The 22436-nt window shown below is 48.2% G+C and overlaps 9 protein-coding genes across 9 annotated transcripts; 5 read left to right on the plus strand and 4 right to left on the minus strand.

Moving 5' to 3' along the window:
* Positions 1-925: 925 nt before the first annotated feature.
* On the plus strand, positions 926-1768 carry FSUBG_1639 (uncharacterized protein; the record flags this gene model as incomplete). The annotated part of the gene is made up of 2 exons (XM_036679327.1): positions 926-1057; positions 1109-1768. 2 exons carry the CDS (start codon positions 926-928, stop codon positions 1766-1768), a joined length of 792 nt encoding a protein of 263 aa, XP_036542900.1.
* Positions 1769-4093: 2325 nt separating this feature from the next.
* FSUBG_1640 (peptide transporter PTR2) lies at positions 4094-5961 on the plus strand (the record flags this gene model as incomplete). The annotated part of the gene is made up of 4 exons (XM_036679329.1): positions 4094-4097; positions 4147-4450; positions 4504-5770; positions 5821-5961. The coding sequence occupies 4 exons, from the start codon at positions 4094-4096 to the stop codon at positions 5959-5961; spliced, it is 1716 nt and encodes a 571-aa protein (XP_036542901.1).
* A 544-nt stretch (positions 5962-6505) lies between these two features.
* FSUBG_1641 (sterigmatocystin 8-O-methyltransferase) lies at positions 6506-7707 on the plus strand (the record flags this gene model as incomplete). The annotated part of the gene is made up of 4 exons (XM_036679330.1): positions 6506-6748; positions 6807-6998; positions 7330-7374; positions 7429-7707. 4 exons carry the CDS (start codon positions 6506-6508, stop codon positions 7705-7707), a joined length of 759 nt encoding a protein of 252 aa, XP_036542902.1.
* A 976-nt stretch (positions 7708-8683) lies between these two features.
* Positions 8684-10492, minus strand: FSUBG_1642 (major facilitator superfamily transporter; the record flags this gene model as incomplete). Its single annotated transcript, XM_036679331.1, has 5 exons — positions 8684-9264; positions 9319-9625; positions 9682-9930; positions 9983-10240; positions 10298-10492. 5 exons carry the CDS (start codon positions 10490-10492, stop codon positions 8684-8686), a joined length of 1590 nt encoding a protein of 529 aa, XP_036542903.1.
* Positions 10493-11328: 836 nt separating this feature from the next.
* FSUBG_1643 (uncharacterized protein) lies at positions 11329-11703 on the minus strand (the record flags this gene model as incomplete). Its single annotated transcript, XM_036679332.1, has 1 exon — positions 11329-11703. One exon carries the CDS (start codon positions 11701-11703, stop codon positions 11329-11331), a length of 375 nt encoding a protein of 124 aa, XP_036542904.1.
* An 874-nt stretch (positions 11704-12577) lies between these two features.
* On the plus strand, positions 12578-13843 carry FSUBG_1644 (salicylate 1-monooxygenase; the record flags this gene model as incomplete). Its single annotated transcript, XM_036679333.1, has 1 exon — positions 12578-13843. One exon carries the CDS (start codon positions 12578-12580, stop codon positions 13841-13843), a length of 1266 nt encoding a protein of 421 aa, XP_036542905.1.
* Positions 13844-14696: 853 nt separating this feature from the next.
* FSUBG_1645 (uncharacterized protein) lies at positions 14697-15446 on the minus strand (the record flags this gene model as incomplete). Its single annotated transcript, XM_036679334.1, has 1 exon — positions 14697-15446. The coding sequence occupies one exon, from the start codon at positions 15444-15446 to the stop codon at positions 14697-14699; it is 750 nt and encodes a 249-aa protein (XP_036542906.1).
* Positions 15447-17110: 1664 nt separating this feature from the next.
* Positions 17111-18118, minus strand: FSUBG_1646 (uncharacterized protein; the record flags this gene model as incomplete). Its single annotated transcript, XM_036679335.1, has 2 exons — positions 17111-17862; positions 17911-18118. 2 exons carry the CDS (start codon positions 18116-18118, stop codon positions 17111-17113), a joined length of 960 nt encoding a protein of 319 aa, XP_036542907.1.
* Positions 18119-19993: 1875 nt separating this feature from the next.
* Positions 19994-21762, plus strand: FSUBG_1647 (alcohol oxidase; the record flags this gene model as incomplete). The annotated part of the gene is made up of 4 exons (XM_036679336.1): positions 19994-20273; positions 20333-20382; positions 20446-21313; positions 21374-21762. 4 exons carry the CDS (start codon positions 19994-19996, stop codon positions 21760-21762), a joined length of 1587 nt encoding a protein of 528 aa, XP_036542908.1.
* Positions 21763-22436: the final 674 nt, after the last annotated feature.

A 22436-nucleotide genomic window follows, 5' to 3' on the forward strand; every position in this document is an offset into this window, starting at 1 on the left:
GATCCTGCCAGATGAAATTTGGTAAGGATTGTCTTTGGTCAGGCGCTTAATATTTTATCTCACGTTACAACACGTCCCGGGGGCGGCATCCAAATGAAAATGATTTCCCCCAAAGCTCCCTGGTTAGGCACCTACGCCAGGGCAGGCTTATCCCCCTGTTTTGTTCCAGTGGGATGTAGATGCCACTGAGTTGAGAGTGCGGAGAATGGCCTACCCACCCAAACAGTTATTTGCCTTACCATATACCATTCTATATACCAATGGTTATGTAGAGCTTGGGTCTGAAAATATCCACTGGCGACTCTGTAGCCTGAGATGATGCACCAAAATTTAGAAGCTCCTTTCACGGTATTGGATACTGTGCCAGGTCCTATACTTCACTCAGTATTTCCAGCACCAATATTTCGCCTAACCAATCCATCAGCACTATGGCAATTCTATTTCATGAGACATGTAGCAGCATTGGCGTTATTCAAAGGATTTGGTAGATAAAGCCTTCGCTGCTTCGCAAACCTCGGCAGAACAAAGATGAAGTGCCCGTGCATTTATTGACTAATTCAATCCAGAAAAAGAAAAAGCAGTCAGTCAATGGTTGTGAACAGTCGAGTAGACAGTATCAGTGAACAAGCTTAAGGCTCTTTGTTCAAATAACATGAACTTGGTGGCTAGCTAACTGACCAGTCCCCATGTTCAGTACTCCCTGAATGTTCTCCATGCGCAGCCTCAATACTAGTGTCTGAACACTCACATTCCATGACTTGGTTATGCTCACCAACAATAGCATCTGTTTACTTATGAATCGTGATAGTGCCTCCACTCGAATCACTATATACTTATCTCTTTTTATTCTCCTGTCTCTTACCCAACCACCGATTCACACTCAACACCGACTAACCGTCACAAGTCGTTTCAAGATACCATCAGAATGTCTCCCGAAGCACGAAAGCATGCAACATCTCTATTTGTTCCCGACAAGGGTCCTCTGTTTCCACAATTTCAGAAGCTGGACCCCGTGATTCAGCGTCTCATCTGGGAATATACCCTCCCTAGCTCTCGGGTGCACTACGTCGAATAAATACAGTTCGTCCCTGCACTTGTCCACCCCCAGGGCCGATATCTTAGCATAAAATGTCCTCCTGTACCGATTGCATTTTCAGTGTCTAAGCAATCACGCTACGTTGCGAGTTTGTCCATGACGCGGTTCCCCCTAAACACAGCGTTCAATCTTGATAAGCATGGTATAATACCATATGGCTACTGCAGCCCATATGATACCCTCTACGTCGAGAAAGTATTCCAAAGCCAGCAAAAGTGGAAACTTGGAAACAATCCTTTCTGGGCCTTGGCATTTGGTCTTCAAGCCAATGACATGATGCACGCTGCGCTTACAGAATTTCCTGCTTATCGAGACTTATTTGCAGGCTTTACACCCTGTCAGAACATCACACTTGTCAAGATAAAGGAGGTTGAAGGCTTCGAGGATCACCTACATTGTAGCAGAGTCTTGCCAGCCGATTCAAACTACAGTTACGGAATTGAGTTCGATGGACCATGCCATGCCACAGTATTTGAGCGAGATATGAAAACATGGAGATACGAGCAGGTTTCAAAGGCCAAGAAGAAAGGCAAGAGAATGCCGGAAATAAAATTTGCTGAACTGGCTCTTGCCTGCGAGTGTATTGACGTGAAGGGAAGGATGAAAGAGAAGGTCAGAGAGATGCACAGGATAGCGATGTCAGAAGAACTGGAGCAAGATTGTCTGGAATGAATAATAGAATGATATTTAGTGCCCTTAATAACCGACTGAAAGCTCTGAGGCTTGAAACATTTTTAATTACTGCTTGTACTATAGCTCATAGGGGTGAGTATATGAACTGCTAAATAGGTATGAGGAATTCCAGAGCTAGTCAAGGCCAACCAAGAAATCGCTGACATGTCATTCCCCATATATCATTTCTGTGCGTGCTTAACCATAACAAAGATGAAATATCACAATATGGTAAGGACTAGATTGATCGGTGTCGAGAGGAGAAATACATGGAGCATAATTGGTAGTATTCTACAGTTAGATTTGTTCCTGGGGCCCTGGACATGATGAAACCAACACTCAATACTTGCACCACACTGGTGGTCTGATGGTCATCATTTTAGTTTTAGGCATGCAAGTCCTTCGTACCAGCAGCATTCACTTCTTGTCAATAGCAATTACTTTACCTCCAGTGCTGCCACGCGATTCAACGTTGATGGTTTGACACTTTTCTTTTGCGCTTGAGTTCCGGCAACTTGTCGCAGCCTAGTCAAAATGCAAACTCATTCACATCAAGGCACTCACTTATCGATCGTGATAATACTTGAAGCTTATAGTGTTAGTACTAGAGGCCATACATTCTCGATATCTATTTTTCACGCTCTCTGATCCATGACACCTTGCAACTTCACTGAAATTGCCAGTGATAAGTAGCAACGCAGCCCTATACTGCCAGTCCCCGTGATTCAACAAGAGTGATGCCTATAAAAGCAAGGTTCTTCGACTGGGAATTTGCGTTTCTTCTTTTTCCAAATCACACGAAAACAACATCCTAGCCTTCAACATTCAACAGCCCAACCAACGACTTTAATCTCACTCGCGTAAATTAGAAAACATGCCTGCTCCAGCTCGACCCAGACCTCCTAAGCCGTGCCCAAAGCCTGACCCTCCTCCTCCTCAGCCCTCCAGAACCACATCCCCCGGTCACTTGGGAGAATATTGAAGTGCTTGGAAGAGCAATTTCACTTGTGTTGAAAATAACATGCTCAAGCAGTTGAACTTTAAGCACATTAGGGATGGGGGATCTGAATAACATAGGTACTTTGCTTGCTAGGAGCTTAGATACTTAAATAAACCTTGGTTATTCTTCCACAAAAGCCCATTCGGTTGCATGCCAGGTCGATGATACATCTCGGATGTCTCCATGGCTCAATGTGAAAGCACGTATTGACTATGAACAACAACTACATAGATTGATTCCATGGCTGACTACACACCGGACACATTTTGAGTGGTGATGTGCCAAATAAAGAGACATTTCTTATACTAGGCTTTTATTTACTGAACAGACTTTACTATGTCGGCATGGTGTTGATTTCCTACTACCTAGATAATCGAAGTCGCCTTAAGTTGCTTCTCGCATTCAGGGTGGGCCTACAGCACTGTCACCCACTATGCATCCACCGTAAGGATTCGGTATTTCCAGGGCCAAACACACTGGCTTGTTCAGTTGTTCTTCGGGGGACTGTTTGAAACTCCCAGTACCTTTCCATTAGAACAAAACAGAATCTCCTCCTAGCGCGAGGAATAACCAGTCTACAGATAGGCCTAGTATATCCGTATATGGGAATTTATATTGATGGCAAAGTTTGAGGTGCCGTTCTAGCCGTACGCCGGTGGCACAATATCGCGCGAAGGTGGTGTTAGACGCACAGAACCCACTGATATGGTAGGAAACCCGGCTCTCCTTGCAATTGCTATATGAAAACAGCAAAGATTGACAAGATACGGAGCTAGGTTAAAGTTAAGTGTACTCCACTGTAACGATCGCTATCGTCAATGCTCAGATGCAAGCCCTCTGCCCGGCCAATACACGATTCGTAGTGTTGTTTGCTCCATTCTTCTTGAACCTTTTCGCACCTTATTCGGAATCCCCGAACTATTTTTTACTTCCTCCCACGAACTCCCTGGCAGTTCGACGATTGGCGGTATGCGCATTAACAACTCATTACCCACTTCCCGGACTGTAACGTGGGATCGGGGCGGCCCGACTCCGACATCGTGGCCAACAATGCTAGATACTCCTTCCAAACCCATATGTCAAGCCAACAGTTCCTAATGCAGTCAAAATTGGTCGCTTGGAACTTAGAAAACCCACAGTAGGTCCTCTTTTTATGTAATTTGTCGATGGTGTGAAGATTGAGATGATGGCGACATCACTCCAGGGGCGAAACATGGTGTTACGAAACCGTCATAAACAAGATATCTAGTCCACACGCTCATGCATTTGTGCAATCCCAAGCCCTGGTAGTCTATTTTCTTCGAGCGGTTATTATCAGCTAAAAGATGGGTGAGTAGCCCCGGGCCAAATCGAAGCACGACTAATAAATTATTGTTAGCAACCTCAGAGGCTGTTCAAGACATGAGCCCAGCGCTCGACCCTGAGGCCAACGCTATGTCCCTATCCGATAGCACCTCGGATCGATTACCCCCGACCGTCGAGGAGAAACAGAAGTTACGGAAAATAGCAGGACATATCCCATGGGTTTCATATCTTCTCTGCATCGTTGAGCTTGCAGAACGAGCCTCATTCTATGGTTGCAAGACAGTCTTCAACAATTTTCTCCAGTTTCCGCTGCCAAAGGGCGGCAATGGAGCTGGAGCTGTTGCTAAGAATGACCCCAACGGTCATGCTGGTGCTTTGTAAGTTTCTTCGATATGTGACTGAACTATTGACTGACCCAGCTTAATGGCAGAAACCGAGGCTTACAGTTTGCCTCGGCCATGGTTCTCCTATTCAACTTCCTTGCCTATGTCATCCCAATATTTGGTGCGTGGCTGGGCGATACCAAGACCGGTCGTTTCAGAGCCATCATGTATGGAGTCATCATCGGCGGCGTGGCACACGTTATCATGGTTGGAGGCGCAGCTCCCGCTGTCCTCAAAGCCGGTAATGGACTTGCGCCGTTCATGGTCAGCTTCTTTCTTCTAGCCGTCGGAGCCGGTCTGTTCAAGCCTAATGTTGTTCCTCTCATCATCGACCAATACACCGACCAGACAGAACATGTCAAGACACTCAATTCTGGTGAGCGTGTCATCGTTGACCCCGAGACGACTATCCAGAGGATCATGTTGATCTTCTACATGTGCATTAACGTCGGCGCTTTCTTCATGATCGCCACAACTTACATCGAGAAGTACGTTGGCTTTTGGCTAGCCTTTCTCCTCCCAGGCATCATCTACATCCTCTTGCCAGTGCTTCTCATGTGGCGGTACAAAACCCTCAAGCGTGTACCGCCTCAAGGATCTGATCTCAATAACTTCTTCAAGATCGTTGGGTTGGCTATCAAAGAGAACAAAGGTAGAGTTTGGGCCAAGAACTTCTTCGACTCAGTCAAGCCGTCAGTTCTTGCTGCCAAGGGAAAGACTGTTTCCTGGGATAGTAAGGCAGTCGAGCATGCGCGCAGAACTCTGTCTGCATGCCAGATCTTTCTCTACCAGCCGTTATTCTACCTCAATGACGGCGGTGTTGGTACAGTATTGTCTAATCAAGGCGCGTCGATGACTACCAAAGGTGCCCCAAATGATTTGATTCACAACTTCAATCCACTCACACTGATGGTCTTCGCACCACTCATGTCGTTTGTTTTTTACCCTCTCTTGAACCGATACCACATCAAGTTTGGTCCCATTACTCGCATGACTGCCGGCTACATCTCTGCAGTCATCGGAAGTGTTGTTGGTGCAATTATCCAGTGGAGGGTATACAAAACCTCACCTTGTGGATACCAGGCTTCAACCTGCGATAGTGTGTCACCCGTTTCTATCTGGTGGCAGCTGCCAACTGTTATGCTGGGGGCGATTGGTGAGCTCTTTACTGCAGTCACGGCATACGAGATGGCATATGCTAGGGCGCCTGAGGGTATGAAGTCTACTGTTGTCGCGATCAACTTGGCCATGCAGGCTCTATCTTCTGCATTGGCTCAGATCTTGATTCCTTCCATCAAAGATCCCAATCTTATTGTGAGTATCACCGTTCCAAGACTGGCCAACGCCTGACCAAACCTTCACAGTGGGCCTGGGCCGCTCCCGGTATTGCTCTCTTCGTCCAGACCATCATCTTTTGGCTTCGACACCACCATATCAACGATGAAAAGTTCCTGATCCGTGAGACTTTTGAGGAAGAGGATCCCTCGTTGACGGAAAAGAAATAAGGGTAGTTCTAAGGTTTTGAAAACTGGTCAAGGTCAGGCGTGGACATCCCTCGTTTCATGATGGCAGCTTTCCACTTTGAAGCGACTGGCGATTACCCCCAAGCGGACTCTCTACATTGACGTACAAATGCAATGAATAAACTCCAGATCATTTCATACTTCCCTGTTCTTCCAGTCTGAGAAAATGCCGTCGGACATCGGATGTCCTACGGTGCGTCATATCCCTGCAAGCTGACGCTGCTGTGACCTTTTCAGTATCGGCGAGGTTACATTAGTTCTGATAGCTCGAGAATGCTGGACAGGTCCCTCTTAGAGTCAGCACTTGGGTCTTGAGGGCCAACGAATTCATCATTCGGTTTAACAGGCACGATGCAGTGCAACGCTCTGGGACGAATCATCTAGGAATGGAGTCCGTAGGAATATGGCATAATAGTCCCAATACACTTTTACTACTTAATCGAGATCCATTCTCGTTGTCAATAGAGCCGGCATAGACTCTCCCGGCCAATTTCTTTTCCAAAAACACTTCCAACCTGAGTTCAACATGACAGCCACGACACCGTCGCTGACCGACCTCGCCGAAGCTGCGTCGCAAGCAGCAACAGCTTTGGCAGCGAAGCTTGAGAAAGGCGGATATTCGGCTCCGTCTTTTGTACAAGATGGACTTGCGAACTACTCAACGGATCCTGAGATCATTGGTCTTCGCATGCAGTTGCTCGATGCCACCACTGACCTCTACTGCCTTGCTCTTGGGCCAACTGATTCATCATTCATGGGTCCTTTTCTTGTTCGTGGAGCCCACCATGTTCGACCTGAAGAAAGCAGAACTGATAGTCGATAAATAGGCATTTCATGATGCATCGATCACAAACATCCTGAATCAGTTCAACTTCTGGAACGCTGTACCGATCGGGGGGTTGGCAACATACGCTGAAATCACTGCTCAGGTCAACCTTCCAGAAAGTATCGTGCGCCGCGTCCTCACCCATGCCACCTCAATTCGCATCTTCGCCAATGCCAATGATACGCCTGACAAAGTTTGCCATACTTCATTATCTACTCTCCCTGCCCGGAACCGGCTGTATCAGAATTGGCTCCTACATCTGTTAGAGGAAGCTGGTCCCGGATCGCTTCACGTTGCGGAGTCACTCGGGAAGTTCAGCATTAGCAAACAGGAGCCCAGTCAGAACCAGCTGATAGTGGCTTTTCTTTGGCCAATATTGACAAATTAAACAGGCCTGAAACGTTCTGGGAATATGTTAACCGCGAATTTGAAGGCAAACCAAAGGATGGCGTAGTGCGAGATTCGCCGAATGCATGCAAGTAGCAGCATCGGCCTCTGTCATCAAGACTGATGACTTGTTAAAGTCGGCTTATGACTGGAGCAAACTTGGTGAAGCAGCCGTGGTTGATGTAAGTCACTGAAAATAGCTGTGCTGGCTCAAGTGTACTAACATCCCTCCTCAGACTGGTGGTTCTAGTGGTCATGACTCCTCCACCATTGCTCAGGCGTTTCCCAACCTGAAATTCATTGCCCAAGATCTTCCTCAGCTTCAGACCTCCTTCGATGAACAAGTGCCTGCTGAGATCAAGTCTCGGGTCAAGTTTAAGCCACATGATTGCCTGCAGCCCCAAAAAGCCCAAGGAGATGTTTACATGCTCAAGATGGTTCTCCATGACTGGCCTGATAATTATGCTGTAGAGATTCTCAGGCATCTGATTCCACACCTTGAGTCTGGTTCGTGAATCCTTCTTGTTGAGGCCGTGGCTCCTCCGGACACAGCCGCACTTCCGTTCGCAACGCTGGGCCATATGCTCAATGCTGAAGACTGCATATGTTGCAGTTCTTCAACTCTCAGGAGCGCAACATACAGAATTGGATTAGTCTACTTGCAAAGGTAGATGAGCGGTTGACTCTTAAATATGTGTCTGAAGTTCCCGGATCTGTGCACCAGTTCCTTGAAGTTGGACTTCATACATAGAGTCCAAGGGGCCCAGGTTCCCAAGCACGGTCTCTATTATGAACATTGAATATATCGAAATCCCTGGCTGTTAATCAATGAGTTCAGAATCGTTATCCAAGTCAAGGCGTTGTGAAAATATCAGGTTCTGCCTGGTAAAAAGACTATTGACTGTTGGCTGTGAGGTTCGTGGCTAGCATACATACTATGATGAGGAACAAGTTAAGAGCAATGAAGTACGTTTTTAGGCTATGTTTTCAACGTGCAAAAATCAATCTCCCATTTCTGGGACTTGGTTGTTGCGGTTTATGTGGATCGAACACATGACCTTCAGATATCGGTGATGAAGTTTAGCTTCAGTCTGACGCTCTCCCAACTGAGCTAAACCCGCGGCTTAAGATTGTATCGGTTCACGAAGAATGTGAGTATATGATCGTAAATCTTGATAGAAAGCACCAATTGCCGTTGAGTGGGGGTGTCTACTGTCTAGGTGTGTGATTATTAGTTCCCAAGAGTTCTGATAAGAGATTATTGCTCTCGCGTGCACGGCTGTTCCAATGGTAGACTACAGATTGTTACGGAAGTGTAACATCTTGCAGAGATAATGACTGAGCACGATCGTTGAGCAATTTGTGGTTGAATTTTAATTTGGCTAATACATAAATCCATAACATAACTGCTTTCAGCTTTAGCTACTAATGGATACAAAGTTCCAACCGACACGCTGCATAAATCGTTATTTATAGATCCTGTTTCTGTCCTTACTCGTTGTCTCTGACATCGATGACAGTTGACTTGAACTTCCTTGCAGGAATCTTTCGCTTGAACAAGATATCAGTCTCGCGGTATGAGCGATCCTTGAGCTCGGGAAGGAAGAAGTAGGCTGAGATGAAACAGACAACTGCAGTACCTCCCCAGACATAACCGCACTTGCCACCAAGGTTCCATCCAGTAGGGTTCAGGAGACGCGAAGCCAGGTAGATCATAGGGATTTCTGCAACGTAGTAGGCAGCACGACCGACACCAGTGCTCAAAGCTCGAAGTCGGACAGACGAGGTCTCGGCGATGATTGTGTATGAGATAGGTCCGAGACTACCGGCGTAGACGAAGGAGATCAATATTCCGAGGACAGCTTGTGTGTAGTTGGTAGCGGTGGTTTGGTTAATCGAGGCAACGATGCCCAGAATCAATAAGAAGGCGACATTGACGATTGTTCCCCAAAGGTAAATGGTACGGCGACCGAAAGAACCGGTGATAGGGAGAGACAAGATGTTGGCAACGAACTGGAGACACGAGTTGATGAGGTTAAGCTGGAACGCACGCTCCGTTGAGACTCCAGCTCCTGTACTTGGTGTTAGTAATGGGGTTTTCTGGAACTGTTATGAGTGACACTTACGTTCAAAGAAGAAAGTGGCTTGGTTAGCAATCAAGTTACCAGCAAAGTTCTGCGACGCGTAGATCAAGCAAGTAATGATTGTTCGTCGCAAGTCGGTACCCTTGACAAGATCAAGCAGAGAAGGGTTGCTGCCCTCCTGCTCCTCAATCTCGACAGTGCGTTCCATCATAGCAAGCTTCTGGTGAGCCACCTCCTTGTCATTACTTCCGAGGCGCTGAATCGATCGCAGTGCTTCCTCTTTGCGACCTTTTCGAATTAGCCACCATGGAGACTCCGGAGAGAGGAACACGAGGATCAAGAGAGGGGTCTGGAGGCAGATTGTTAGAGGCTGACGATGTTTGACAAAAATTGAGGATCACTTACGGGGAAAAGCCATTGCAAGGCAAGAGGCACACGCCAAGCCCACTGATCGTTCCTCTTGTTGTATGCATATGTAGCGCCAGCCACGATGATGGATCCAATAGACCAACTCATCTGCAGCGTTGCTGTACAAGCACCACGAAGGGCAAGTGGCACAATCTCGGAAGCATAGGCAGGGGAGTTGGCAATGAAGAAACCCCACGGCACACCTTCCAGGGCTTGTCCGACGACAAGGAGCTCCAAAGAGTCGGCCTACAAATCTGGTTAGCCGCTAGCTTGTTGTTGGAGTAGGGTGATAACTCACAAAAAATGAAATGAAGATAGTAGCGTTCATGAGCATCAGAGCAAAGATTGTTGTCCATCGGTAACCAAACTTATTGGTGATGGGCCCCGCAAGGAAGACTCCCACGAAAGCACCACATTGCCCTGCTTGGAAGAGAGCACTCTGCCATCTTGTTGGGATAGTCCAACCTGAACCCTCGACGTGGACTCCGTAGTGTTTTTGGAAGGCGGGAAGAGCAACAAAGTTTCCGTTTAGGAACATATCGAACGATTCCATGACCTGGGTGAACCAACATCAGTAGGCATTTAGGAATGAGGACTCTTGAGATTGACTCACAATGGTAAAGCACATGATGAATGCCCAGAAGCAAGCCCATGGATGGGCCTTCGCGGCAGCCCAAACGCCCTGCTCATGCTCGCGCTGTTCAGCATCGAACGCATCATGCATAAGATCATTGTTCTTCAAGACCTCCTGGTGGTCGAAGTCGGTATGGCCGAGCTCCTCCTTTGGCTTGAGGACCTGCTCAGACATGTTGAGAACTGGCCGGCAATTGTATCTGCCAAGATAATGATCGAAAGCCAAGAAAGCTGGCGACGGTTAAGGTAATTATACTTAACGTCTTAGTATGACTCTCCGCATTATGGCCCAAACCTTGTCTGAAGTATATACGTGGAGTTGTGGAGTTCTCCGTAAGATACTGTCCTTACTATGCTTTGCATCCTATAGGTGCGCGTAACGTTGACTCGGCAATACGGCAGCGGGCAAGTTCCGTCAACAGCCATTCATGAGCCGGGCTAATCCCCGTATCGGGTAGTGTACGAGTCTTGCGGCTCTGATCGACCAACGAACTGTTTCACTAAAGATCGGAGGATTACTTCTTCGTTCTTCACCGGCTTCGAAAGCGTGTGACATTCGTGACGGGCCGAATACAACAAGAAACCATGCCGTTGATAGCTAGTCTCCGCATGGGAAGAGACTGCGGGGACAAGGTTGGAGAAGGCCTTATCCCCATGGGCATTGGGGTAATTCTCCACTATCTTGCGTAACGTAGCATCTGCCTCGGCTTTTATGATGTTGCTCTGGTCCGAGATGATGTGGTGATAATTTTCCTTGGATGGATTTGGTCCTCTGAAGTCTCCACGGACCCCGTGGGGGAAGAAGGTATTGGAGAACAGAGGCGCATGCTCTGTGCGGGGTGGGTTGAGGTAAATTTCTACAGCACGATCATCATCAGGAATGGGGCGCGTCTCGGGCTTCTCTCCTGATCAGTCTGACAGTTCTCCGAGGGATATGTCATAAAATATCTTCCAACTAGCATAAACCTTGTTATTACATCAGAGCTGCAGCGATGAAGCCAGAGACATCTTTCACTGGCCCTTGATCTCTCTCTTCCGAGCCTTGACGTCCCCCTTTATGCCCTTCACTAATCCCTTGACTTCCGATTTGAGCGCTTTCTTGTCCTCCTTGGAGATTTTCCCGGTCTTTTTAGCCGTGTACAATTCTTGAAGAAAGCCGGTCACGATTGTGACTGCGGCTTGGACCGCGCATTTGGCACATTGCTCGCCGTGCGTTAGGCTGTCAACAGCGTCGGCGAGACCTTGAAGTTCGGCTTTGGGGCGGTTTTGGAGAAGCCTGTCGAGGTGAGGGGTCTCAGACTGTCCGTGGACTTGGCAGTCGTTGGAGCTTATCGATATAGATGGAGTAGGCGCTTTGGTCTCCGAGTGAGCCGGTGATGAAGGCATTGTGAAGTTGAAGCGGTTTATAATTCAGTGATAATTAAATATTAGAATAATAGTTCTTAGAAACTCCAAGATATTTTTGTTCTTTTTCTTTATATATTTATGATATGTATGAATTGTGCCATTTGTCGGGTTTTACATGAGCAATACTGGGACAAGTCTGCCCGTCTACTTCCGAGATCACCGAGCGGGGATTTTACAGACTGGCCGGACCTCACAGCGGATGTAGGGTAGCAGACGTCGAGATAACAACTCGATGTGAATAACTCCCAGTCTTACTTAAGAATACATATTTGAGTTCCTATTTTACAACGCGTAAGAAAAAAAAATTCTGTCTAGAGCTTATATATTATATGTCGCTTGAGTGGTTTTTCATTTCAAAATCACCCTTCCTACAAGGCCCTTCGTCCAAATCAACCGACGCAGTAGTAAAGGTTCAAACCCACAAATTGTATCCAGTATACTAATAAACACGCAATTAACAAGTTTCGCACACTTTCCGCGAAATACACGTTCACGGTATCGTTTACGCTTTGCGATTTTACTACGAGGCAGGTATTATGGCTTCCGCCCCCGAGATGACTTTATTGTGAGGTTCAGTGCCGTATAGCCAGCTCTATGACGCAGTGATTCAGTCCCAACCAACAGCGTCGTCGCTAGGCCTAAGTTATAGCGCTTACCAGTGTTAAAGTGGACTATTAATATAGTCCGTTGTCCGCCAACTACATTTCCATTGTCCGGAATGCGATGCATCTTGACAATGAGAGACGGTATTAAAGCTGGAAATATGCGCCAAGAAAACGAGGGTGGATGTATTCCTTATTGCAGAGTCAAGTAAACCATCCGACGATTCCGTATCTTCAGCCGCTCCAACCAAATGTCGGGCCTCAAAGTCCTCGTGTCGGGAGCCTCAATCGCAGGACCTGCGACTGCGTACTGGCTCGCCAAAGCCGGCGCAAAGGTCACAGTAATTGAACGCTTTCCCGCTCTGCGCACCGGCGGACAAGCTGTCGACATTCGTACCGCAGGTGTGTCTGTAATGCGAAAGATGGGTGGGCTGGAAGCTGCTGTAAGAGCCAAGTCGACGCAAGAAGAAGGGATCAGCTTCGTTCGCCAAGATGGCACGCCTTACGGAGTTATCAGACCAACTGGGAATCCGGACCAACAGTCGCTTGTCTCGGAGTACGAGATCTTACGTGGGGATTTATCCAAGATCCTGTTCGATATGACAAAAGACAACAAGAACATCAACTACATCTTTGATGAGCAGATAGCGTCGATGCAGCAAAATGAAAAGATTGCCGGCCCTATCACAGTCACCTTTGCAAATGGTACGGAAGCTTCGGAGTACGACTTGGTGGTCGCTTGCGATGGCGCGACGTCAAGAACGCGTGCATTGGGACTGGGATGCAATGTTGGTGATCATATGGTCTCGACCAACTGCTGGTCGGCCTACTTCTCGATACCTCAGGATGTCCTCAACGGAAGCAAAATTGGACAGGGATTCAACGCGGTACGAGGGCGCAACATCAGTATCGGCTCGGACCCAGCAGGCTTCAGTCGCGTCGTACTGATGTGCATGAACCCGAAAGATAAGCCAGAGAGCGCGGACGCGTTTCGGGAGGCTTCAGCAAAAGGGAACGACGCGCTCAAGAAGTACATTGCGCAGCATTACAGTGACGTAGGATGGAAAAGCAGCATCGCTCTCAAGGAAATGATGAATTCCGAGGACTTTTACGCGAGTGAAATGGTACAGGTCAAATCACCAACATTAACCAAGGGGCAGTTTGTCTTGGTTGGCGATGCAGGATACGCAGCAGGTCTCACAGGCGGTGGGACAAGCCTAGCCCTCGCAGGCGCCTACATCCTGGCAGGAGAGCTGAGCAAACACAAAGGAGATATCACAGCTGGTCTCGAAGGCTACGAGCAACAGATTAGACCTTTGATCAACAAGATGCAGGTGATTCCCCCACTGATCACGACAATTCTGGGCCCGCAGACAGCTTGGGGCATTTGGTTGCGCAACAATATTTTCGCCTTCGTCGCATGGACGGGGCTTGTCGAGCTCGCTCAGCGCTACCTTGGCGGTGCCTTTGGCGATGCGAAAGCATTTCCAATTCCCGAGTACGAGTGGAAGAATTGAGGTATGAAATTAATGATAGTTTCGCTGTTGTGGAATGGATATGATTAAAGATTGCGTTTGGAGATATTGACCACTTCTTTGAGGTGACTGAAAGGAGCAGTAATAAAAAAAGTTCATGCATAAAAAAGACTCATGCCAGGTTATGCTGTGCCAAATTGTGCACTCCACCAGCACCAGCCCCTTCAATTTCCAAGTGCAAGCTCCGTGGTTGTGCACTCGCGCTCTAACAAATCCCAGAGCTATACGGAGAGCCATCGAGTCACAGCGCGAAATTCCAGTCTTTCGCGTCTTTGAACCTCTCGACGTAACGCGTCAGCACTAACAATTGCTTTCGCGTACCCAGCACCCCAACCCTGGACTGTTGGTGCGACTCTGTCTCTGGGGCGCCAGTGACTTGCAATCAGGGAGCACCGCCTATGACCGCTGGCACAACACTCACACTCTTCTGCCCTGCCGCGCCAGGAGTCAGCGGTCCGGCTCTGAGGCATCAGAGACTCGCATAAAATCGACTGGCCAAGATCGCTTAAGCCGCAAAGTCTCGGTCCAATCTGAGTCGATCCAACAAATAGACATAGCACATCACAAAAGCGTCGGATAGAGAGATTACTGGCAAACAACTTTATGATTCTTTGTCTAAGATGTACTCTAGCTCTTTGCATCAAAGGACAGTAGTAACTACCTATCAATATTAACTAAGGGAATGTTGTCGCACCAATTTGCGATGCCAGGAGATGAAGATAATGGGAGTTATCCCAATAGACTCAGATATTCAATCCAATTGACCGTAAGGGAATTTTTGCTTGATGTATTGTGTTTTATTTTCATTTTTTAGTGACGTGCGTTTCTGTCAAGTTTAAGCAGTATCAGCGTCGTAGTTCTCGTCATCAAAGGAAGGATCGTCAGAGTTGAGAGGAGCATCGGCACCGGCAGTACCAGAAACCGCAGCGACGACAGTAGTCGAAGAGGAAGCAGCCGACGATGTAGCTGCTGATCCAGTCGCAGTGGTAGTCGCCGCGGTGGTTGGGATGCTAGTAGGAATACTGGTAGGCACAGCCGTGGCGCTTCCAGTGGCGCTGGCGGAGGATATACACGCAGTTCGGTCAGAAGCGCAAGATGTCTGAGTAGAGCCAGACTTTCTGCGGCAGACGTAGTAGGCGTAGTTGCATCGTCGGATGGCCTGCTCGTTTCTCCACCACTGGGCAAGACCAGAGACGGAGGGTCGAGAAAAGGTGCGAGTGGGAGGACCACCAGCACTGGAAACAGTTGTAGTAGCTGTCTGAGCCGATGTGGCAGAACCGGTAGAAGACGATCCGCCCTTGATGCATGCTGCGTAGTTGGAAGCGCATGCCGATTGGTTGGATGAGTTGGTAATCAAGCAATTGTTGTAAGTGCTGATGCACTTGTTGGCATTGGAGTCTCTGAAGAGCCAGGTTGGCAGGAAGGGCAGAGAAGACATGGCTCCTCGACCGGGAGCAGCGGTTGTCGAAGATGAAGCGGCAGCAGTGGTGGTGCTGCTGGACTTTCCACCGCCCCGTCCATTTTGAGGATGAGCTGTGACAGAGACTGCAAGGGCAGCGGTGATGAGCTGAAGAGTGACCTTCATGTTGTCGTAAGTGTTGATTACTTTGCAAGTGTATACGTTGAGTTGTTCAAGGAGTGGTTATGAGACAAAGATTGTTGTTCCAGATAAATGTCAAAGAGCTTTTGAGTGTGAGTGAGTGACTGAACGAGTGCATTCCCGGGGAACTGAGAGGGAGTTATATACTGTTATCCCCATGCCATCCGTTCAGAGCCATCAGTCTCTGCCCTCGAGTCCAGACTTGACGATACCTGACGTAACGTCAATCTTTCCACGTTCAGGCACCACTTTGTGGCTTGCTCTCATTCCCGTCGGCAGCCACGCCGCCACTGGCCCTGAACCTTATCGACGAATATGCAAGGTCCGCATGTCGTAGATTTAGAGTTTCGGGTGATTGGCACTCTGCATACTTTGGTGGTTCCTGAATCCATGGCCGATCAACGCAAATAGGCTCGGGGCGGAATTCCTCAGTGCCTTTTCAGGGACAAGCTTACCGAGTCCCTTCGCTTTCCGGACCTGTTTCTCAAATACAGGACCCTCGATCTCAGGACCCCTCATTCCATAGCTGGGGCAAACAGGGCCTCGATTGGGTTTTGAGTAGAATCATCGACGATGGACTGGAGATCTCTGTTGGTATTGCGTAGTTGGATCGCATTTACCCTCAACTACATCATCATCATGTTGCATCAAGTTCCTAAAGCGCCCGGATTTCAACTGTATTGACCTCATATCTTGCCACCGCTATGATTGTCGATGACACCCTTATGTCATTTGTAGATCCTTTGCTCTTCTCCTTCGACGCTGGTGCAAACTGCTGGTCTCGGCGGCGTTCCTCCGCAAGAGACCAGATGATTACGGAGACAGCACCCATCAGGTCCAGATGTCGGTCCAGCCCGGCAGGGCCAGTCGGGAATATGGAATAACCGAGACATGTCGACAGCTCTGGGCCAGACTAGACTCGATCTATTCCCGCCTCAATTCCATTTCCGTCCTTGGGCTCTCGAGAGCTGGTGCCGAAACAGGTTAGGATAAACTGCCACCCCCCAGTTCCCAGTCTTTGCTGATCTCACTGTCTGTAGTCGAAAGCACGGCTCTCCAAACTCTCGGAAGTGTCTCGGCTAGGTTGCTTCGCCTGATCTTGGTCTTCCCTCTCGGTTTGAGAAACTTCAGAAGTGATGTGCTGTGTCGGTGTTGCTTCTGATGAATTTCCGAGGTGATAAAGTTTGTAGTATCAGGTCGATGTTTATATTCGATCATAAATATCACAGAGGAAAGTGTCTAGACAGCGATAACCTGATTGACAACCTGTGGCTATGGTTTTCTAATCCCATAATTCTTATGTACACAGAGTTCATGTAAGACGGACCATGGATTGCAGCTTGATTTTATCGCGCCCTGTAGAACATCCCATTATCTGTCTTGCATCACCCCAAAGGCCCAATCTGATACTGGCCGAAAGATAGCGGGCATTGGGATCTTTAAGATATGTTTCATTCAGTATGCTTGTGATCCTTCACTGTATCCACTTGCTCGAAACGGGGTGTATTGAATTATCGCAAAGCTCAGCTGACTCGGACTTAGAGACACCTTGTTGAACTCACTACCTCGTACGACTCTAGAACTGACATCGAGTGCGATGACCTGATGAAATACCCTTCGTCTCATTTGAACTATCCATCATATGCTCTCTACTCTTGCTCCAACCTGAGCCTCCTGGAATGCAGAAACTCATAGTCTGGCATAGCGTCTCTCACCCATCGCTCAAGCTTTTGCGCCCCTTCTTCACCAAACTCAGCCCTCCACTTGACTACCTCCTGATCAATATCAACTTTGCCAGCGACTTTACTCTGGTCAATCGTGGTACTAGCGTTGATAGAGCTGAGCATCCTCTGCTCCACGTGGCTCAGCTTGTTCAGCTCTTCCTCCCCTGCCTTATCCCACGAGTAGCGGACTTTGCTCTCATCAAGGCCAGTGAGCTGCGCATACTTGCCTACCAGTTGAGGACATGTCATGACATCGTCGGCGTCAATGACGATAGGCCAGATGCTGTCGTTGGCAAAGTGCTCGGAGTAAAAGTCATACAACGTTCGATGCCACTTCGTAGTGACCTCTGCTGCCATGGGTTCCTTTCTGGGGCGCTTGAAGCCCTCCCATTCCATCTTGCCAAAACATGTGCGGTACAGAGAGGGGATCATCAGAGCCGGATGGCGGATGAGGAAGGTTGGATTCCAAGTCTTGAGAAACTCATCCGGAAACAGCGTGAGATTGAGCGGCGATCGTGTTGGGTGAGCGATGTCCATCATGGGAAGTGGTGTAGCCTCTTTCTGGGACCCCGTGGAGCCGTTGACATAATTGTCCTCGCAACGAGGATGGTTCAACATGATAGAGTGTTCCTTGACATAAACAATCTGACCTTCCTTCTCGGCCGCAGCGATATAATCTTGGAAATTTTTAGAGCATTCCTGTATTACCTTGTTCACTATCGTACTCTCTTCCTCCGTCCAGGTGTCCATGGGCTTCTCAGCCATCAAGAAGTGCTTGGGCAAAGATGGAAGAAAGAAGTATCCTCCGTGGATGGCAGGGCGTACATTCTGCTCCCCAAGGTTGAGCATCTTGACCAACAGGTTGGAGGCAGTACGAGGAGACGTAAGAAGCCAGTATCGAGGGTGTTGAGGAGAGTTTGCGCCTTTAGCCATCTTTAGTGTTGTTGCTTGAGAAATTATTGAAGAGGCGAGTTAAGTCGAGCAGCTGAAGCTTAGAAAACAGAAGTATTTGATTCTGATATACTAGTATGAGAACCTGAGCAGAGGATTCAAACCAAGTTAACTGAATGATTGATGAAGTACTTATAGTAAGTGCTGCTTTCTGATGTCACAGATACATACAAGGGTGTTTTCGGTTGTCGGTCGCTTGGCTCGTCGCTCCGGGCCGTCGCCATGCATACGAGGTGGTGCTAAGTGGGTTTGAACTTGAAACCGGCATTGGTTGATCACTCGAGATATCCATGCGAGACGCTTCTACGGCAATTCTAAAATGTCCGATCCGGATGTGTAAGCGGAGGATTTGTTCCCTGTCAAGATCTTCATCGTAGTCTAGTAGAAAGAGAAGATACGCGAAACTCAGTTGTTTGTGTTCCGCGACACGAGCAACAAGGCCTGGTCTCGTCACGGGTCCTCTTCTTTATGCTGTCCTACACATCCGATTTTTAGGGGCAAGGCAGAGTGAAAACAATACTTTGTACTCCAATTGCCAGGCACAGCTCCATTGTCTACTGTGAATATCGGAACTTCCAAGTGCGAACCTCCAGGCACTTATGTAATGATCGACAGTGTTATGCAGATATGGTTAAAGATGACTCCACTTCGCCAGCAACCCTCGAGTCAAGCAGACCGTATCGCGTGGCATTACAAAGAGCGACTTCCGAAAAATGGTTCACGAGTTCAGGGAAGATTGCCGGCCGAGTGCCGCACCGCTCTTATCATATATGACCTCGCGCTACAACGGCATTTTCCAAAGACCGAAGACTGAGAGAAGCCCGAGTTTGGTGACTTCATCGTATCGTGCGCAACCAAAAAGCTCTCCTTGTCCGACGATACATATCTTGTGTAGCGTTGAGTACTGTCGGTGCAAGTATAAACCATCTCGGAAGTCTGAGCATACTTTTTGCACCAATCGAATCCCAACTTCAACGAGAGAAGAGGAATCATTATTATCTCTGACGTAACCATGTCTGTTTCAGTTATCACTCGTAGTCTAGAGCATTGGCGATAAGAGTTTCCTCGCAATGTCATACCATCATGTCGAGACATGTCGAGCCTTGAATACTCGAATCTTAAATACAGCAAGTACTGCAAGAACTATAATGGAAACTGAAATCTGTAGTAGAAGATACCGTGCATAACGTGATGTTCTGTAAAGCCCTCGGAGACTTGATATTTCAGTGGGCTCCGAGACTTACTGAGGAACTCAAAGCAAAGGATGCTACATATATTATGCCGGTACGAAAGCTTGGATCCCTCGTTGAAGAGAGGCGCTTCAATTAGAACTTAATCTCTGTTGCATAGTGATTCCCCATCCTTTGCTCTGTCTATAAGATCATTCGACCGGTGGTGGCTGCCATGTGCGATTCTGTAGTTATCTGTACTTGCATAGAAAGAATGTCATGCCCTCTGAAGTCCACATCGCGGAAGAACGGTCACTAGGGCAAAAATGGGGAAAAGGCCAGTCTAATATCAAGAAATTGTCCGCAATTTGTATGCATACTGTCGATAACACAAACGCGCTTTTGGCCTTCTGATCCTTGTGAGACTCGACAGTACTATTTAATTTGTTGAAAGTGATGCACCCTATAATATTTACATCGGACAATTACTAGATATCGTAATCAGATGCGGTTCATGGTTGCATGGCATGGCATGCCAATCCGATCAATCTCAATCTCACGTCAGCTGTTCCTGCTCCACCACTTGCGCGAACAGTTCTTATTTCATTGCGCACTATTCTTAAGCTCTTCATCTTCCTTTAACTATCCTCAGTACGAAATAAAGTCTTGAAAAGACGCCCAAGACACAATGGCTTCACAAACTTACGACTACATCGTTGTTGGAGGTGGCCTTGCAGGCTGCGTTCTCTCCAGCCGCATTCGGCAGTACGAGGACGCAGCCAAGATACTCCTCATTGAAGCTGGAAAAGAAACGCGTGGCCGCTCGGATGTCCAAAACATGCAGGTTTTGAACCTAGGCGGCGAATTGGACTGGCAGTATCAGTCAGAGCCCGTTGAAGGACTTACGGGGCGACGGATCACTCTCAACGCTGGGAAGGGTCTGGGCGGCAGCTCAGCTATCAACTCAGGTGAGTAAATGGTTCCTGAATTGTAGGTGAAGTCTTTGAGTAACGGTTGTACTGTGCAGGTGGCTGGACTCGTGGTGCTGCGGCAGACTACGACGAGTGGGCAGCCCTCGTTGGCGACGACCGCTACAGCTACAAGGGCCAACTGCCATGGTTCAAGAAATCAGAGCTCTAGTTCGATGATACGAACCCGGAGCAGCACGGCAGAGATGGGCCTATCCGTGTAACTTGCGCCAAGGCATCTAATCGCGTGTTCCCTCTTGCTGAGACAGCCGCTGCTGGATGGGAAGAGCTTGGCGTTTCAACCCTGCCAGCCGGCGATCAGAACAGCGGGAACAATCTCGGGCGCGCTTACATCTGTGAGGCGAGATGTGATGGTAAACGCGAGTGGTCTGCCAGTCAGTACTCATTGGAAGGAGTCCAAGTTCGTCTCGAGACTTTGGTGAACCGTGTCGTCATCCAGAAAATCGATGGGCATCTCAAAGCCACTGGTGTTGAGCTGGCCGACGGTAGCGTTGTTAATGGTCAGAACATCATAATCTCCGCTGGTGCATTCCGATCTCCTCAAATCCTTCAGCTCTCTGGTATCGGTCCGAAAACTCATCTTCAGGAGTTTGGCATTGAGCCACTCGTCGATCTTCCAGAGGTTGGCAAGAACTTATCTGATCATATGATATTCTTCCAGCACTGGCGGCTACGTGATCCTTCTGCTGGGCATACTATTGGGTCCTCCAATCCTCTCTTTCAACAACCCCAATACTCACAAGGTGTACCTTTTGACTGGATCGTCAACACCGGCATTCCAAGGGAGGGCCTCGCGAAAGCTATTGAAAGAGATGAAGGGACAGAACCGCGTGAATCCGAGCATGTTCTTCTCGCGAAAGATAGAACATTTGTCGAGAACATTATCATGTTTGCTAAACTTCCTTTTCCTGGCGTCCCCATGGATGCAGAGCATATTACTAGTGCCTTGGTAAGCTTTCTGCCTACCTCGACAGGCTCTGTGTCATTGAAGTCTGGGAAGCCTGGCGAACATCCAAAGGGTGAGTAATTCTTTTCGATCTTGTGATATATTCCATGTTCGTATCGCTGACTGTAGGCAGTGAATCTCAATTATCTGTCCACCGAGGTAGACAAGTATGTCTTTCGTGAAGGATTACGCCAATTGACGAGATTCATGCTGGAGTCCAAATTTAGTGACGAGATCATTGGAGAATCAATTCCCGAAGGCCTTCCCGCCGAAGCTCTTGCACTGGATGATAGTGATGTTAAGTTGGACCAGAGGGTAGCTATGACTGGCGGCACCTCTTGGCATCCTTCAGGTACTTGCTCTATGGGGAAAGTAGTTGACACGGAGTTTTGCGTTACAGGCGTTAAAGGACTTCGAGTTGTTGACGCATCAGTGATCCCGGTGCCATTGAGCGCACATCTTCAAGCTCCCCTCTATGCGCTTTCAGAGCAGGCAGCAGCTATTATCACTGGGAAGGTATAGTGAAGTATGATGGAGGATTCTGTCCGTCAAGTTTGGCACAAAATGAGTTGGCAAGGTCAAGGGCTCTAGGCCCAGTCTATCCTGCGGCCCTACATTTAAATACAAAAGTTATCTATGGGGCTATCCCAAAGCGAACTTTCTCACAGCCTGGATCAGGACTCTCCACTTCGTTGAGGAGGGTAGATGTAAAGCTACGAAGGCTACCAGATGCCTTACATGAGAGGTACTTACATAAAACCGCCATGATGCAAACCCCTGGTTTATAGTCAAGCTGGCGGATGTCTCTGAAATCTCTGCCTCCGTTAGTGGATGGCCCCTTGCAAGTTCTGGCCCCGTGTCTACCACTGTTCCGTATTCTTTGACGCATACGACCAGAGAGAGGTTTTTAACTATAGCATGACTCGGGCTTGCCACCTGCGTTTCAATGCGTGCTCAAGTGCCTTTTGCAAGCGCCAAGTCGAGAAGAGGATTATGGAAGCCATTATGGTGTTTGATATGATCCCGTTATCTCTCATCAACTCTCTATTGCATTGCGCCCCGTCTCCGACCAGATTATCCATGGTTTTAGACCGAGAGACAAAAAACTGCAAGAAAACATGGAGGGTTGGGGGTCCTGCATTCCTCACATGACTTGTCCGTGACCGGCGTAATGTTCCACGTGGGATGGCTACCCA

Source organism: Fusarium subglutinans, assembly GCF_013396075.1.
Source record: "Fusarium subglutinans strain NRRL 66333 chromosome Unknown NRRL66333_c0000009, whole genome shotgun sequence".
In the NCBI taxonomy this organism is placed as follows: Eukaryota; Fungi; Ascomycota; class Sordariomycetes; order Hypocreales; family Nectriaceae; genus Fusarium; species Fusarium subglutinans.